At 45.7% G+C, this 18,567-nt stretch overlaps 1 protein-coding gene across 1 annotated transcript in view; it reads right to left on the bottom strand.

The window, feature by feature from the left end:
* INTS9 (integrator complex subunit 9) overlaps positions 1 to 18,567 on the bottom strand; it is a 62,001-nt gene that overhangs the window by 2,623 nt on the left and 40,811 nt on the right. The window contains exons 12-15 of the mRNA XM_008631041.2: positions 17,302 to 17,473; positions 12,387 to 12,511; positions 11,341 to 11,508; positions 777 to 875 (exon numbers count right to left, since the gene is read on the bottom strand). Of these exons, the coding sequence (XP_008629263.1) occupies positions 777 to 875; positions 11,341 to 11,508; positions 12,387 to 12,511; positions 17,302 to 17,473 (564 nt within the window). The remainder of the gene's footprint in view (positions 1 to 776; positions 876 to 11,340; positions 11,509 to 12,386; positions 12,512 to 17,301; positions 17,474 to 18,567) is intronic.

Genomic DNA, 18,567 nt, shown 5'->3' with positions numbered 1-18,567 from the left:
CTGGACAACAGCAGCCTCAGACCAATTCCACTGCAGCACTTCGATGTTTCCACTGCTGCTGAGGGTTTCCAGGGAAGCAGCTTGGGAAGAGGAGGGCAGCCTGTCTGCTGTGCTCAGAAATCCTCACCAACCTTCATGCCCCTGACATTTCCACACTGGGCTCTCTGCCCAAGTGTCCTGGGCCCAGCCAGCTCTGCTGCCCAGTGTGGGAAGGGCTGTTCAGTGAGGCCCTGCAGGCTCATGGATCTGAGAGAGAAGGGACCAGGGCAGCCACTGCAGCTGAGCAGGTTCCTGGACATCAGCTCCTCCTGCAGAGCGCTCACGCCAGGAATTCCAGTGCCAGCCTGAAGGGATGGCAGGAAGGGAGTGCACAGGGATTTACAGGGATGTACAACTTCCAGGCAATGGAAGGCAGATAGTCCCTTCCCAAGTCTGATGTCCCAGGTCATCTCTCTCCTCTAACCCTTGGTCCTGAGAGGTTGACCGATGCTGTTCCTGACTATGGCAGACAGCAGGATGATTTGTAGCCTCTCTTCAGGAATTATCTCACTTCCCCTTTTATCTCAGCCAGGCACACGGCCAAGGAAAAGAGAGCAGATTTATTTGCATCCCACTCCCTGCCCCGGGTGTCATTCCTCACTCGCACACGCCAGGGCAGAGCCTCTGCCAAGGGCTCTGCTCTGGTGGGAAGGAGCTGTAGGAGGGGCTCCTGGGGTCCTGGATGGCAGGAAAAGCCAGAGTAAGGATATTTTTCTCCCTTTCCCATTAGACTGTACCTGCAGCACGTGCTTGTTGTCCTTAGTATGCAGCACAGCAGAAACTGTTGCCAAGGAAATACCAGGCTTGATCTCCAAGGGCACGAGGGAATCTGCAAGCTGAAGCAAAAGGAGATTTTGTTCAGCACTTGATCAGCTCGAAACGTGCATGAACCCAGCTGTGAGATAAATCAGCAGCATGGTATTTTTAAACATGGGCTAATGAACTGTAAACACAAAGCCACTGATAGACTGAGAGCTCCTCGGACCTGCCCAGCCTCCTTCCAGCTCCCAAAATTATGGATTTCACACTGTGAGCAGAGCAGCACGAGGTCTGCAGGAACCAGGGCTGGTCTCAAAAACCGTAATAAGCACAGAGAACCCTTGTGTGAAAGGACAACTGCTTCATTAATAATTTTAGTCAGTAAAACTCATGGTCTAATCCAGCATTATGATGTTTGTTATGCTGATGGACAATGAAAAATCAAAATGAGTTTCCTTCCAGTTCCTGACTGCAGAATATCTGGAATAAAAAGAGTTTGTCCTTAAAACCCCAATGTTTTCAATCAACCCACTGTTGATTAGTTTGAAATTATTCCAACAATGCTGCACAAAACCCTTTCCACTGCCTTTTATGTAAGTCTTCCCTGAAAGACATAAAATTTAGTCTTGGCTTGGAGTTTGGATCCAACACTGCTGGCAGTGCCTGGAGTGGGCAGCACGGCACCTGGTGGGACCAGTGGAAGTTGGCCAGCTGGAAAGCAGCTCCTCCAGCCACTTTTCCAAAGGAACCCTGATGAAAACAGTGCTCACAAATGGAGAAAATTATTCTCTTTTTCCCTCCAAGGGAATTCAAGGTGCCAGGATGCCAAATCCCTTTGCCACCTAAGCACTGAGAGGGTTTTTCTGTTACCTTCGATGGTGGCAAAGTTCAGCTCCTTTTAGTAACTTCTGAAAACCTCACCTGCCACTGTTAAAGCTGCAGGAACGTTTTGAGAGCAGCTCCTTGGAATAAAGCAGTTGCTGTGTTGGAAAAACACAGGTTGCATTAAAAATCCCTAGATTTTGTCTGTATTCAGACTTGGTGAATCCTAGAAATCCAAATTTGCTGGAGCAATTCAGCTTGCTGTTACTCTGGGACTCTGTTCATGATCTTTAAAGCAGGCAATTTGAATACAGACTTTACGGTTTGTTGTTGAAGGCAAAGAGAATGAAAATATAATGACAATCATTGCTTCAGATTTCTCCTGGGACCTAAAAATAGCAGCACTTGCAGCAGTGAGTTCTGCTGCCTTCCCAGTGGTCGAAGGCACTTTCCATTCCCACCACCTGCCTGAGGAGGATCAATAAAAATGGGCTCTGATGAAGAGCAAAATGACAAATCCTGTACAGAGAAAGATCCTTAAGGAACAGGGAGTTGCTTGGAACCAAAGTCTTCTCCTGCCACTCAAGTGTTTTGCTATTAACATTTCTGCAGGTTTTAAACAGGCTAAATAACAACACTTGGATTATTTACAGTCAGAAAGACAGTAGGACAGACATTCATTTTTATTTCCTCCCCAGCTCACAGCCCCCTCCATGTGGCAGCCAATCCTTTTATTATAGCAACTCAGTGACCCAAACCAAAAAGGTCATTTAATCACATCCAGTAATTCACCCACCAAGGCCAGGCTACACTGCTCCACTCCTTTCAACTGACCTCCTGCACACACAAATCACAGAACTCCTCCAAAACGCTGGATTAAAGAGACCCTTTTCACAGAGGCAGCAAGTCTTGTCTGAACTCCAAGCTATGGCAACTCCACTGTTTCCCCTCATGAGTGGTTTCAAACTTTAATTCTCCTGGCAGGCAGGAAGCCGTGTCTCATTTCAAGGCTGAATTTGTCCAACTTGCAGTGGCTGGCTCTTGTAGTGCCTTTGTGTGTGAGATTGAAAAGCCCCCCACCATGCAGGAATAAATCAGTCTTCCTTCCAGTCATTATCCCGAGCCCCATGTCACATGCTGGCACCAGGAAAGCCACCAGGGCAGGGACACTGAGATCTAACACCACATTAATCAGTCCCTTGCCCATGGATGAGCACTTAGGGTAAATCTGGGGGGGATGTGTGCACTGTGTGTTTCAGTTTTTAGCTTGGGATGTTCTCCTGTGATCAGAGCTGTCTGCCCATGCTAAACCAGAGGAAAGATATTTTTACCATTAAGTCCTTCCTGTAGGATTGCATTTTCCACCCCAAAAGGGGATTTGACACACACCCTGTGAGCACAAACACTGTTGTTGGCCAAACTACAGCTGTTGATAAAGAAGAACTTAAGACTCTTAAGTCTTTACTAAAGACTTCAACGGGGACAACTCCTCGTAGGTTTGTCTTCATTCACCAGCCAAAAATCCTCTTGTTGGCACTGAGGGGCTAAACAACCACTGAGGATAGGACCTGAAACTCAACAGCAAAAATAAAACAAGGCTGAATAATCAGTGAACAAAATCAGGGCAGGACCAGACTTTCAGCACACGTGGTCTTGGTCCTGTGGAGGATTCTCCCAGGGACCAGACATGCTGGATGTACAACAGGATTTTAACATCCCAGATGCAGTAATTTCTTCTTAGATTTTTGGGACACCTCCCCAAGCTCTTCCCTTCTCCCTCTTTACCTCTGGCTTACACTGGAGAAGATGCAGGAAGGCTGACCCAGCAGGGAGAGGCAAAGTTGGGGCTGAGTCAGGTGAGCTGGATATGGAGAACAAGCAGGAGCACAGCAAACTGACCAGCAATTAAAATCCCCTGAACTTTTAGGACCTGAAATCACTGATGTGCACATTAGATGATAGCATGTGTACTTAGAAAGGGACCCAGCTGGGTCATTGCATCATTAAACACATCATTAAATGTGTTTTCCAGATTTTCAAACTGCATTAAATGTGGGCTCTCTGCATTAGAGGTGGGATCAAACCAGAGAAACACACGGGAAACCCTGAACTGTGGATTTCTCTGGCAGTCCTGAGGTGGGGAAAGCACTGGTTAAAGGAAAGAGATTCCCAGGCAACTCCTGGGCTGCTGCTGCAATTCCTGAAGGGTCAGCCTTGAGTCTACTCCCAGTTTTTATTAATGACCTCAGGACAGAACGAGGAGGAGTGTTCAGAAAGTCCCACTGAAGTTTGTAGGGCACCTTTAACAGAAAGAAAGACCAGGCTATGAGAGAAGAAAAACTCAAAGACCTCAAGAACTGGAGCGAGAAAACCAAGATGAAATTCAATAGCACAAAATGAAGGCCAGGGACGGGGCTAATACAGAGAATTTCTGCTGAGGGCTGGCAGCTGCTGCAAAGGACAGAGGTGAAGGGTTCAGGTTTATTAGTCCATCCCAGGAGAGTCACAAATGTGACATGGCCACAGAAAGCTAAATGCAAGCCCAGAAAATATCAGGTAATTCTCTCTGAGATGAGCTATTGCTCGTACATTGGGCCTGGCAAGATTTCAGCTGAACTACTTGTAAATTGTGGGTAATTTCAGTTCAAGTATGAGATTCTGAAGGGTAGATTAGGGCAGGAGGAGCTGTCTTGTAAGAGGAAGCTAAATATCATGGCTTGTTTAGCCTGGCAAAAAAAGAAAGCCGAAGGGAGAATTTGATTATTCTACATAAACACCACAGGGAAAATACCAACAAAAGGGAAAATGTATTTATGCTAAAACATGATGTTAAGAATAAATGTGTGTAGGCCAGCAGTGACTATGTGTAGGCTGGAAATAAGGATGTTTCTGGCCATCAGGGACAGTGGGGGTTTGAACAGCATCTACTGGGAACAGCAGGGGCAGAAGTCTCTGCAATTTGAAGTCTCACATTTTTTTGAGGCACATTATGATCACTGTTGGTAACTGCAGCTGGGTTCTGGCCACGTAAGCCCTGAAGGCACTTCCATTTCTAGGTGGAATTATGGATACAGCCTTGGAGCTTGCTGGGCATGAAGCAATTCCCACCCAGATCCCAGCCCCTAAACAGGATGGAATTTGTATGCGACAGAAAAATATCCCCTGCCAAGTACTAGAGAAGCCCGAAGATTTTAAGATCTGCCTGACTTCAGAGAAAGCCCTGGAGGTCACACCTGCAGAGGTTTTTACAGTAACTACTCCTCAGCAAAACCTGAATGGAGAACCTGCCTCATCCTCCATCCCTCCACTCCCCTGCTCCTCACACACCCCAAACCCAGCTTCTGGGTGCAGAAAAGCATCTTCCCAGTGTACCTTCAACAGGACAAAAATTGCTTCAAGGCTGTGCAGTCGCCTTTTCACATGCAGGGAGGATCTGTAGAGTCAGTTTTGTAACAGAACTAAAAATGTGGTCTTTGTGCCATGTCACTTAAATTTGGATGGTGGTGTCAGGAGAGAAGGATAATTTCCATCCCCTCCTATGTCTTCTTATCCCTTAATTTTTAAAGTAATTTAGTTATTAATGAATTATTTAAGTACCAGGAGCTCTGATGGCCAGGCCCTTGTAACCACACACAGGAGGAGTCTCCAACAGACCCAGCCGTGGTTTTACACCCCCTGCTAAACCAGGGGCCAAGTGCAGGAATTCTGTAACTGTCAGATCCTTTAGAGGCACCAAAGAATGTGGGGTCGAACACATGGGGTGAAGAGGGAATTGAAATGTGCCTGTGGATTCACGACCAGCAGGCACAGGGAACAAGGCACAGGCATGCTGCAGGCAGGATGGGAATTGGGGAACTTTGCTAATGAGACCTAAAGGAACAAAGGCTTTTCCACCAGAGAACATCCCGGAGTGAAGGGCATCTGTAGAATCATTAGTGGGTGATCTGAGTCACGTCTTGTCAGGCTTTCAGCCTCACATTTGACACAATCCAAGGGTTTTAATTCAGTTGTTGAGTTAACCCCAACTTAACAGAGCTGTCACTCGCTGGGGGTCTCCCACAGCTCTCTCTGGAGCGGATTTTAAAGTCTCATTAACTTCAGTGGATAAAGAATCGTGCCATAAATACTAAAGCTTTTGCTATTATCACTTGCAAATGCCCAGATCTTGGCTTTGGGCTTCCACAGAGCCAACATCCAGTGAAGAAATAAAAGAAGCACACGGTACAGTCTGCAGTTTTGAGCAATGAATTAAAGCTCTTCCTTTCCATGTGCATGTTCCATGTGCAACTGCTGGACCAGGGCTCCAGATCAGCAGGAGGAACCTCATCCCCAAAACCTGGAAACCAAATCAGAAAGACACCAACCAACCACCAGGGAATAACCCTGGGTGGGATTCCAAGCAACAGAACTAACTCTAACCACTCAGTACTAACTCTAACCACTGCCTCTTTGCCAATCCTGAGCCAAAAATGTAGTTTAAGGAGTATTTAAGGAGTGTAATGAAGTAGATTTATGGCTGTTTAATGAAGCTCTTCCCCAGGAGCCTGGGAGCAGGCAGGGAACAGTTGTTTGAGGAATTTACAAAAGGATGGTGGAAAACAGAACCAGCAGAAGCAGAAATTAGGCTTGGATTTGAATGAAAAACGACAGGTAGGGGAAGCAAGGACATGAAATATCTTCAAAGTAAAGGCAGTAAAGCTTGCAGATGCAAGAGATGAGTCATTTGAAAGATATAAAAATGGCATAAATCAAAATATTCAAAATATAGTAACCATTTTATGGGTCAGAATGTCAAGTCAGGATGGGATGTTGTTGTTGAAGCTGACTGGGAAGAGGGAGATGAGTGCCTGGCTAGAAGAGTGTTATCTTACAGCCAGCCATCAAAAATGAAAGGGAAAACAAACCTAGACATTAATGTAGGCAGGCAAAGGCAGGCTGGGAGCAGAAAAGCAGATCTGAGTTCCATCTAACTAAATAGGACAACCTGTGGGTAAAACCAACCACAGAAAAGGTACAGCAACAAAAAAAAAAAGGCAAAGAGAATGAAGGATAATACATTCCAAGCCCACAGAAGAGGGGAGGAGGGAGGAGAACTCTCTCAGGCTGAACGGCCCGGAGAGAAAGGACACCAGAGTGAGGTGGGAGACATTTTTAAGGAGAAAATAGAGGCTGCACTGAACTCTGCTGATGAAATCAGGAGGATTTATCAGCACTGGTTGTGGCTTTGTGTAAGGAAAGGTTGGTAAAAGCTGGGAAAGAGCAGTTTTGGTGGAATGTCAAAAGGCGAGGTCCAACTCACAGAGAGACTCCAGGCAATTCTGCAGTGAGCTGGGAGCTGGGGCAGGGCTGAGCAGCAGAAGCAAACAGGTTTTACTTCACTGACTTTTCGTGAGGCTGAGGCACATTGAGCCAAGGGGGAAGAGTCAGGGACAAAGGAACACGGAGGTCAGACACTGGTAATGCGGGGGCACCAAAATGAGCTGAGGGTGGGAAGAAGGACAGAATTCAAAACTCCTTAGTCCCTGAAACACAGAAGGAAGTTGGAAAGGTGAGGTGAAAGCAAGGAAAAGAAGTCAAGATGAAAGCTCCTTAATTATAACAGCTGTTTTTCTAATTCTTCTCTGCAGTGGTTTCTGATGATTTCACTTTGTGTCAGGCTGTGCCTTGCACACTGACACTCTCCTGGCTGGGCTGTGTCCTGAAAAACTGACAATTTGAGTGTTTTAAAAGCACAGAGCCCTCAGTGAAGTGTCTGCTGCTGGCACCGAGTGATCCGCACCATTGTTCAGCTGTAATTAAACTGGAGGCATTTTATTTGCCCAGACACTGCTGTTTAATTTTATCTGTTTGCTCCAGAAAGTGTTTTCCATTTTCCCACCTTTCTCCTGTGAGCAGACGATGCCTAACCAATTTCTAAGAAGCTGTCTTTTTTATTATTATTATATATATATTTTTTTGAAAGTGAAAAGCAGATGCTGAGAAGAACAAATTATTGGAAGTGTAAAGGTTTTTGCACAATCCCTGGGAGAGCCATTCCAGCCTGATGCCTTGGGACTGTTAAAACCTCTCTCCAAACAAAAGCTGCTGTGAGTGTAAATCTCATTATGATACAACAGGCCTGCCTGCCCTGCCTTTGCTCCTCGGTGAAGTGTTTGAAATATAGACAAGGTCCAGCAGTAGAAGTAAATTTCCATTAGTCTGACAGGCCAGGATCTGAATCACTGCAAGTTTTGGGAAGGAAATTTCACTCTATCACAGCATCAGTCTGCACTGACTGGAGCCACGCTGAGCCAGCTCCTTGGTTCTCAAAAGCTGGAAGAATCCAGGCAGAACTTTGAGCTGGGAAAGGGGCTGGGGATGTCAGGAGAGGGCCCTGCTCAGGACTTCATTGCAACAGCCATTCTTTTATGAGACTTTCAGCTGTACTTCACACACAAATCCCAGCCCTGCAGCAGATCCAGCAATTACTGGTTTTTCCAGGGTGGATTTCATCATTCCATTTCGGTCTAACATGGTTTTGACAAATAACAAGCCATTGCAAGGTTTCTAGGAGCTATAGAACACCCTTTTCAATTGCCACTTGAGCCTTCACAGAACCCCAGGGCTTGTGGGAGCCCATATGAAACAAATGCCCTTTCCTTGCAGCACAGAAATTCCTATATATTCAGGAACCCTAAACTACTGAAAAGGGAACATTAAGCAGCAAATACTCCCACACCAGGGAGCCCCATCCATCATGTCTGAAATCCGTCTTGCACAACCCACTCAGCAGAAGGGGAAGCTGCATCCAGTTTTTACCAGGACCATGTAGTTCCCTTAAAAAGGAGCAAGATCCTCTTTGGAAGATGATTTGCATATCTTGGAGCTGGGGAATGGCATCCCATTAACAGTCCTGAAGCACAGCCTTGCTCTCAGGAGTCTTTTCAGAAGCTACAGACCAAGCAGCTTTTGCAGTGAGTTGTGAAATGCAGCTTTGGAACCAGGGAAATCCCAGAACGGATCAGATTGGGAGGAACCTTAAATCTCATCCAGTTCTACCCCCTGCCATGGGCAGGGACACCTTCCACTAGCCCAGGCTGCTCCAAGCCCCGTCCAGCCTGGCCTTGGACACTTCCAGGGATCCAGGGGCAGCCACAGCTTCTCTGGGCAATCTGTGCCAGGGCCTCCCCACCCTCACAGGGAAGAATTTTTCCCCAATATCCCATCCATCCCTGCCCTCAGCCATTCCCTGTGTCCTGTCCCTCCATCCCCTGTCCAAAGTCCGTCTTCAGCTCTCCTGTATTCCTCCTTCAAGTACTGAAAGGTCGTTCCAGAGCCTTCTCTTCTTAGGCTGAACAAGCAGCCTGAAGAATCCCTGGATATGGAAAATCATGAGATATTTCTCCTCCCTGAGCATGGATAGCTCTGAAATTAGGACTCCTGTGTGAATATAATTGGATGTTATTTGTTAGAGGAGTGGAAACAAAGGCCATTTCTGTCAATATTCCAGGTTTCTGCTGGAACTCTCCAAGTTAAAGGGAAGGCATTAGAAATCAGCTCTCTTTTCCCAGGCTGGTGAATGCCACATTCCCTACAGAGCATCCTCCCTCCCAGCAGTTTTGGGAAGTGCAGGGAGAGCTGGAATCCAGTCCCTTCAGAGGCTGACACAAGGGACAGGCTCTTGTACAAGGCTCAGTTCCACCCTCAGAGTTTAGGGGGAAACCCAAAGCTTCAGTGGAATTTGAATAATCGGTGAGCCCCAGGCTGGGTCCCTGCACTCTGAACTCTGGACTGGTTTCATGCTGGTGAATGGAAGCCACGTTTTACCAGTCTCAGGTTTAATAGGATCCAATAAAGACACAATTTTCCCAAACAATTAAATATACATGCCAAGATGGAGCTGCAGCCAAGCATATTTTCTAATTAAAGCCCTCTCCTTGTCTCCAAGCAGTGGGCTGGGCAGGCTCCTCACAGAATTGGTGTGAAATGGTGGCAGTGGGTGCTGTGGGCTGGATGAGGGATTTGTTACGTGGGTCCCAGTTCTGCACTTCATGTTTGGCTTAACTAAAGGATGCTCCCTCCTTCTACACTCCAATGAAAAGTCACTCAATATTCCAGTTTCCAAAGGGCAGTAATGCCTGCTTGCAAAAAGCCACTGTCACCTTTGCTCCAAGGACACATTTGTGCTGATTGGATTGTCAAAAAAATATTTTAAGCTCGTGTCTGTCAGAATATGGGTCACCCTTTGTAATATGGGTACATTTGGGTTTGATTTATGGGGTTAATAAATCATTAATAGATGTTGTGGGGATAAAGTAATCCACATTTTAGATGGCTACAAGCAATCCATTAACCTGCTGGGCTCCTGCTGCCTGTAGGAATTAACCATTTATGGAAATTGTTGGAATACAAATGAGCCTTTTCACTGCTTCTTTACCATGAGTGAAAACTGATCCTTAATGGGAGGGGTACTTCTAACAGCAGGTACAGTTGGGGAAGGAGAAAGAGAACTCCTGGCTCCTAACTCCCAGGTTCTTTGGATCCTTTCCATGGTCCTGGAACACTAATTCAAACTGCTCTGTCTCAATTTCTTCATATTTAAACTGGACGTGACTGGTTGCCTCACTCACGGCAGAGATCACTTTTTGTATTGTGAGATGGGATTTTCTTGCAAAGGACAACTCGCCTGAACACAGTTTTTGCTTGCTCACAATCATGGAATCATGGAATGCTTTGGGTGGGAAGGGACCTTAAAGCTCATCCCATTCCAACCCCAACACCTCCCACTATCCCAAGGTGCTCCAGCCTGGCCTTGGACACTGCCAGGGATCCAGGGGCAGCCCCAGCTTCTCTGGGAATTCCAGCCCAGCTCCTCCCTACCCTCCCAGCCAGGAATTCCTTCCCAATTTCCCACCCCAAACTCCCCTTTCCCTGTGTCCTGTCCCTCCATCCCTTGTCCCAAGTCCCTCTCCAGCTCTCCTGGGGCCCCTTCAGGTGCTGGAAAGGGCCTGAGGTCTCTTCCTCAGGCTGAAGAACCCCAAGCTCTCTCAGCCATTTTTTGTTTTCAATTCTCATTAGTTTATAGAGTGAAATTATCTCTCAAAAATGCTTCTTTTCTAGCTCCCTATTTGACAGAATGTGCTTTCATGATGAGAGTCAACTGTAAATCCCAGCCACAAGACATCTTTAGGACAAATATCTTTAGTTCTTGAGGCTGCACCTCCAGTCTTGGGGACAGTTCTGGGCCCCTCCTGACAGGAGAGACCTTGAGGGGCTGGAGTGTGTCCAGGGAAGGGAACAGAGCTGGGGAAGGGGCTGGAGCAGCAGGAGAGGCTGAGGGAGCTGGGGAAGGGGCTCAGTCTGGAGAAAAGGAGGCTCAGGCATCTCTGCACAACTCCCTGACAGGAGGGGGCAGCCAGGGGGGAAGACTGAACAGGACAAAAGGAAACAGCCTCAATTTGTACTAGGGGAGGTTTAGGTTAGATATTAGGGAAAATTCCTTCACGGAAAGGGTGCTCAAGCATTGGGAGGTGGAGGAGTCCCCCTCCCTGGAAGTGGCACTTGAGGCCACCCTTTAGTGCCAACCACGGTGGTGGCGCTGGTTGACAGCCGGACTTGATGACCTTAAAGACCTTTCTAACCACAACAACTCCGTGATTCCATGACTTTACAGAGGCTGCTGAGCTGGAATTCGGCTGTGTGAGCAGGAACCCCCCGTGCCTGTGCCCTGCAGGGACTCACGTCGGGCATGATCTCGATCTTCTCGTAGCGGCGCTTGTAGGGCAGCGTGAGCACCTCGGCGCGGCGGTAGGACATGGCTGGGGGCTGGCAGTCAATCATCAGGTCCGTGCGGTGCGACTGCGTGGGAGGGGGCTGCGTGTACTGCTCCGGGCACACCACGTGCAGGGGCTGGAAAACAGCACCGTGGAATTCCCATCAGCACTGGAATAAACTGCTCCAGGGGCAGGAGTTGTGTGCAGCGGTGACCCGCCCGAAATTTGTGTCTTTAATCGTCACTTTGGTATCACAGTTGCAACAAGGAGAGAAAAACTAAAAATATTAAATAGTTTTTTCTCCCAAATCCTTGCCAGATAAACTGGAAGCAAATGGCAACAGTGGTGGAGAGCATCTCAAGAGTCAACATGTGAGGCTGCAGAAACCTCGGCTATCAATAAACAAGGCTGCAAAAACAACTCCTGGAGTTTTCCAGCAATATGTTAACAAAGCATCAACAGGCTGGTGGCCACTGCAGGATATAAGGAAGCCAAAGGAGAAGCCAGTGGCCTCTACAAGCTGCTCTAGAGAGAGCACAATACATCAGCAGTGATGTGGAAGGAGATGTTTATCCAAACCCAGGCAGTGGCAGTGCTATCAGTTTGCAGTGACAAGCCAGGTCACAGAACAATGAGATAAAGGGATCCAGGCATTGTTAGGAGGTTTGGAAGAATGTGCATTTCAGAGTTTAGCAAGATGGAACACAGGGAAAAACTCAGCCAGAAAAAAATGTGGCTATTATTTTAATAGCTGAGTCAGAAAGCAAATTTTAGTAGAAACAAATGGGATAGGCCAGTAAAGCCCCAAAGAGTCGAGGGGGACAGCAGGTACTACAAGAAACCTCTTTTTCTTAGACCTTTTCTAAAGCAGAGCTCAATGCCGTGTCCTGTTCATGGAAAAAAGGGATCTGGGTGTTGTCTCAATTTTTGTTTAATGCAACATTTGCTCACCGTTCATTTATTTATTTCAGCTGTGTGAAGAAACATAAGAAAAGGCAGCAGAAAATTCATTACCTGGACTTCTTTGAGTAATTTAGACACCTGAATAAAATTGAGTCTCGTGTCAATGGGACAGTAAACACATTTCATTGCCAAGGGCTGATAGGGAGCCAGGGCATCCAGGTAAGAGAAATCGGGTTCTGGAAAGAGAAATGTTGCAAACACTCAAAGCCCATTAACAACAAAGATGGCCCAATTCCTCTCTGGTTCCAGCCTAGCCAGAGCTGTTGTTCAGTGTTAATTCTGTTCCAAATTTCTCTTCCCTTCCTCCTTCCCCCACCCATTATTTTCAATTAATTTGATGAAAATTACGCCCACAATTAGTCTTACCTTAATCAAGCAACAGAGCAATACTGTTTCATTTGAACACATTATTGCATGCTTTTTAGAACAAATTTAATCAAGACAAAAACATCATCTCTTATTTTTAATCAGCTCCTGTAAAGGAAGGCAAAATGTAGGCATTTTGGGTCTTGTAAGGTAATCCAAATGGCAAGTTGGTTTTCACTATGACAAAAATGCAGCATGAAGGTCATATCTTGATATATAAATATATATATTTATTCTTTTGAATCTAAGAGCCAGGTTTAGGCTGGTGGGAACCCAAGGATCCTTTTATTACTGGATTAGAGGTTTGCCAGGATAAAGTCAGGCACTGAATGAGCTTTTACTCCCACAGAGAGTAATAAAACATTGAGAACACTACAGAAAAAGACTTTGTTTTTGGTGAATGCCAGTTGTAGATCTCAGGTGACACTGTAGGATTCAGGTAACCTCTTGATTCAGGGGGTCACCAACTAATGGTATGGAAAAGATGATGCCAATCCTATCTACCTGATAACTGTGGGGATGGATGGCATAAAGGGAATGCTGGAAAAAAAAAAGAACTGGTATTAGTTTGATAAGTACAAATTGGGGAAAAGAGAAGGGGATGCATAAAAGCCTCATCTGCTGGATGATCCTGAACCACAGGGCCTCACAGGACACCAGGCAGAGTGAAGTGCAGTTCAAGCCTGGCTGGAACACAGCAGGAGGAATTCTCTGGGACCTGCTGAGGCTGTGAAAGGATGAGCTCAAAGGAAACTGAAATTCAAAGACTCCAGTCTAGATTTAAAGAGCCATCTAGGATGTTCTGACATGGCAGCAGAGCACAGCACTGGTTGGATTCCTCATGCAGACAGCAAGAAAAAAATCTCCTTCAAACCTTACCAGAGGAAGTTCAGCACCAGAGTGATATCCAACAGAAAGACAAGTTAATTGCTCACCTAAAAATCTAAAAACCTCAGAATCTGTTGCTGGCCACTGAGCACAATGTGGGGGTATTTACCCTGAGAGAACAGAACATGGCACCAGGCAATGATTCAAATGTTTGGAACTGCCAAAGGGATAATTTTCCCAAGTTTAAAGGAATTGTCAGAGTAGCGGCCTGGGAACACTAAAGTGAGAAATATTAACAAAAAATGAGAGTTGTGTAAGGACGTGCACATGAAGCCATGAATCCACAAAGATGAAATAAAAATTACACTGGTCAAAAAGCCATATTAGTTAAAAGCAGATGTGGTGGTGGCAGTGAAACAAAGCCTAAAAATATCGATGTAAAAATGGCATTTTATGTCAGTTAAGTTTAATAGCAATGAATAGAAGTTTAAAAACAGGAATACTGAGGAAGTTGGTAGCTGAAGAATGATCAGTGATCAATTAGGGTTAAATCAGAAAAAGTCATTAGGGAAAAACAGAAAGCTTAAGTCAGGCAGAAGTTCTCTGCTGGAGATGTGCCATGAAATTGTAAAAAGTTTAAAAAGTTACCAGAAGGGAGATTTTCCATCCATCTGGGGTTGTGGAGGACACAGAGATTTGAGGCAGCACCTGTTCAGCATTTCTGAATCAGCAGGTTCAGATAATGTACACATACGGATTTTTGGGCTAGGAATCCCATATAAAATCCAGTCCAAAGCCTCTCTGAACTACTCATAAGGACAGGAGAGCCTTGGAAAAGGGAGAAATTCTAATGAAGAAATCCTAACACGGGACTTGGAAAATTTAGAATGTTAAAAACACAACTTGAGCTGGGCTCACAGGGAACTCATGTGACACACAGGAACTGCTGTTCTGAAACCACCCAAAATCCCAAAGTCACCTGTCTGGAGGCAGAAAGTGCTTGTCAAGGACACATATTGACTTTTCCTGACAGAATCACAGGTCTTTAGCTTTTCCCCCAAGACTCCTGATTTACTGCTGTGTGACACTTGAGTTATAAAACCTTCCACTGTACGGCACTGACGTGCATGAGATGGTTTTAACATCTCCCAGGGAGCTGGTTTTTAAAGAAGACTTCTTTATACCATGTCTTCTCCTAGAATTTCTTTGTGGCTCAGTGGTATTCGATATTTTTAATCAATAATCTCCTCAATACTGCTCCAGCAGTAATGTCTGCAGGTGACACCAGCCAGCAGAGCAGCACCACAATTCCCTCACAGCCAGGTCCTGGCTCCTGGCTGCTTTAATTTATATTCTTGTCGTTGTTTTTTACATTGCAGATTGGAAAGGTGGAGACTGACTGGTTCCTGTGGAGTGAACAAGCAGTGCTCACTAACAATGCAGGATGGTCTGTAGTTTAAAGGTCCTAATTACCAGAAACCAGGAGTTTTTCACAGGAAAAGCTACAACATCATCTGCTCTCACACACTGCTCCAATGGGCTGTGGCTCTTTCAGAACCACAGGAGATTTTAGCTTAAAACAGAAAAGCAATTTAATAATGGAAATCAAAGGCAGCAATGGAGGTGCTTCAGATTTTCACTGGTACTAAGAACAGAAGAATTTAATCTGCTAGGAATTTCTATAGACATGGATCACAGAATCATTTAGGTTGGAAAAAAATCTCGAAGGTCATCAAGTCCAACTGCCAAACCCAGCACTAAACCATGTGGTTTTGTTCCAGCTGAGACAACCATAAGGAAATAGGCCTAGGATAGACAGCCATAAGGCAGTAGGACCATCCTGCCCAGGGGATGTGCCCACAGACAGAGACAAAAGCCATGGATAGATAGAATTTAGGAAAAAAACACCACAAGCATCTGGAATCACTGTGCACTCCAAGGTCACCCCACCTAAAGCAGCTCTCAACTGGAGTTTCACTAAGTACAAACTGGGAATGAATCTCCAAGGCCACTACTTGCTGCACCCCAGGTTGTTAGGAGTGACATTTAGATGCCTTAACAACCTGACAGGGCCAGCCTCTGACAGAAGTGCTCGATTGCCTCGGTTCACTGAAGGATTAGGATCTCACACAGAAAGGTCAATTGGCTCTCTTTACAGAAGACACAGAGTAAGAGTTCTTGCCATTAAAGGCCAGTTCCTGACACCCTGGGCAGCACATTCACAACATGATTAATGCCACTTGTTCCCTGAGGATTCATGGAATACACACCCCAGCAAAGGCTCTGCACATTCAGGCTTAATTGAAGTCCTGACTGGAGTAGAATTCACTATTTCCAAGATATCCATATTGCGATTTTACCCAATTACTGTAATTAGGGCATGTTTCCTGAACTGCCTCAAAGGTCAGGAGGGATGGGCACTGCAGCAGCTGTGACCTAAGTGCTGAGGTTCCTTGCACCATTTCCCAGCACAAAACCAGTCTGGCTTTAAGTTCCCTGCAGGAACCCCCTCGTATCTCCCCTCCCATTGAATAGGGTTAATTACACACTTCAAATCTCCCCAAATTGGCTTAACAGTACCATGATACCATCACACTTTTTGGTGCCAATATTGTGAAAGAGTCAAAGGGACTTGCTTGTCACTAGCCTCAAGTCTACAGTTAAAAGAAGAAAGAAGGAAAGAAGGAAATAACCCTTTCCCAGCCCTCTTTTCTTCAGAAGGTTTTGTGCTTTCCAGGAGCTTTCCTGTTCACCAAAAACTGGAGGAAAATAAGCTTAACAGTGGGATTCCATCCCACCCTTGCTGTGGGAGTAGGTTTGATCTGTTCCTCAGGGCTCTCCTCCTCATTTCTAATTACTTTTTCTGAAAATCCACACTTTTTTTACCTGGCTAAATCATACAGAACACACCTCCCATTATCCCAGAGCTCCTTATACACAAAATCAGCAGTAAGGACCTAAAGGATCACTCTTTGCCTTCTCATATCAGGACAATGGCCACTGCAGGGCTCTGTTTGGGTGACACATCAGGTATAAATATACCTGCACAGAACCCCAGCTCGAGGGAAGGCCTTGAAGGATTTTTAATCAGGGTCAGCACTAGAAGCAGATGGAGAGAAGTGGAGGAACTTAAAAGTCCTGTTGAGCACTGAGAAAGGAAACGGCTCCCCTGGGGAATGAGCCAGAGCTGTACCTTCAGCTACAAATGTGCCTGTCAGCCCAAAAACATCTGCACAAAGCTCAGCCCAAAGGCAGAACAGCTCAGATCCCTGTGCCAGGGCTGTGTGGGGTGCCCACTTCTGGGACAGCGGAGAGGACAGAAACCTCTTTAGAAACATTGCCTGATGAAAGGGCAGGAGAAGGGATGAGGAAAGGTTTGTGGTTCCAGTGGAACATGGAGAAGAAGTGTTTCTCCTTTCTGACCAGCAATCCATTAGGTCTTGCCTGGGTTTAACTTGCAGCCAGCTGCTCTTAATTCAAAAATTAATTTCCTGTAGGCATTTCACTGCTGTGCGTAACAAAGATTTTGCTCAGTCGTGGCAGGAATGGACTCTACATGGCAAAGGTTGGCTCTGCAGGGCCACACTGAATTAAATGGCACAATAATTACATTTGTCCCTGCAGCCAGTCCCGGGGCCTTAATTTAGATAAGCTCCTACTGAAGTCAAAAACTTCTGTCCCAGAACAAATGAGTAAAGCCCCAGGGATGTGGCCACACTTAACCAGAGTGCACAAGCTGTTAATTTGATAATGATATCAGCATTTTACTTACCTGTGAATATAACAGTGTTCAAGCTGGATTTTCCCCAGAGCTCCATGAAATGCACCACATCCCCAAATCTGAGAGAGGGATGCCCAGTGAACACAACACAGGGCTGCTTGAAGTCATTGCTGAAGTCTCCATGGATGCTGGGATAGTGTTTCAATTTGTTTGTCTGAATGAGCTGAAAGAAAAACAAAAATCCAGACATTACCAACTTTTCATGCCTCTGTGCGGTGTGTTTATTTACATGAGATTACAAATGTTCTACAATTTATTCCTCACTCATCACAGGGTCCCTTCCTGTATACCCCTTAGATTTTTCCAACAAATTTAGTCATGACTGTCGTAAATGTTATGAAAAGGAAGTCAGAGCATGGGGCCAGGTGCCTCCAAGTCCTTGCTCTCATTTCTTTGGTACCAGCAGGATGGTGACTGGGAGGAAACTCTGCAAACACTCCCTGCTTCGAGTTCCCTGGAGTGAGCAGAGTGCTCAGCTGCCAAATTCACAATAAGCTCCTTTTTCCTATTTGCCATGTCTGCAAAGAGCTCTGGGCTCATGTTTAACCTGCTTTTCTTGCATCACAGCAGTACCAGGCACTTTTGCCTTCAGCAGAATGTTGCAGAGCTTCCTCAGTCTAAAGGGTTCACACAAAGTCAAACCTGCTGAAAAAGAACAGACTTTCCCTTCCTGAACTATCTCTGAAACCAGTAACAAACATGAACTAAGATGTTTTGCAGACACAGTGCAATCAGCTCTGCAGGTGGAACAGATTTCTTTGCTAAGATGGAGTAGTTTATTTATCAAGGCACTTTTCGAAGAGTTATGCTTTATTTCTCCTGTCACTGTTTTCTAATCTGCAAAACAAGGTGCAACTTAAAAAGCAATTTAATAACCAAGCTGTGAAGCACTTTCATGCAGTATTTTGCAAGTTTTTGCTTGGCAGGTATATGCTTCCATCTTCAGCCTGAAAATAACTGTAAATACAGTTTAAAAAGCAAGGAATTTAACACATGGAATCACAGACTGAACAGCTGAGATAAAAACCAGGGAGATAAAGAGTGTGAGGGAGGGAATGGTGCTTCCTTTGTCAGCCAGTTTTTAAAGGAGGCTGGGCTGTTCAACAAATCATAGAATCGTGGAATGGTTTGAGTTGGAAAAGAATCTTAAAGCTCATCCAGTGCCACCCCATGCATGCAGGGACACCTTCCACTGTCCCAGGCTGCTCCAAGCCCCAATGTCCAACCTGGCCCTGGACACTTCCAGGAGTCCAGGGG

This window comes from Corvus brachyrhynchos, unplaced genomic scaffold, assembly GCF_000691975.1.
Source record: "Corvus brachyrhynchos isolate BGI_N302 unplaced genomic scaffold, ASM69197v1 scaffold203, whole genome shotgun sequence".
Classification (NCBI taxonomy): domain Eukaryota; kingdom Metazoa; phylum Chordata; class Aves; order Passeriformes; family Corvidae; genus Corvus; species Corvus brachyrhynchos.
This window is presented reverse-complemented; position numbering and strand designations above follow the sequence as displayed.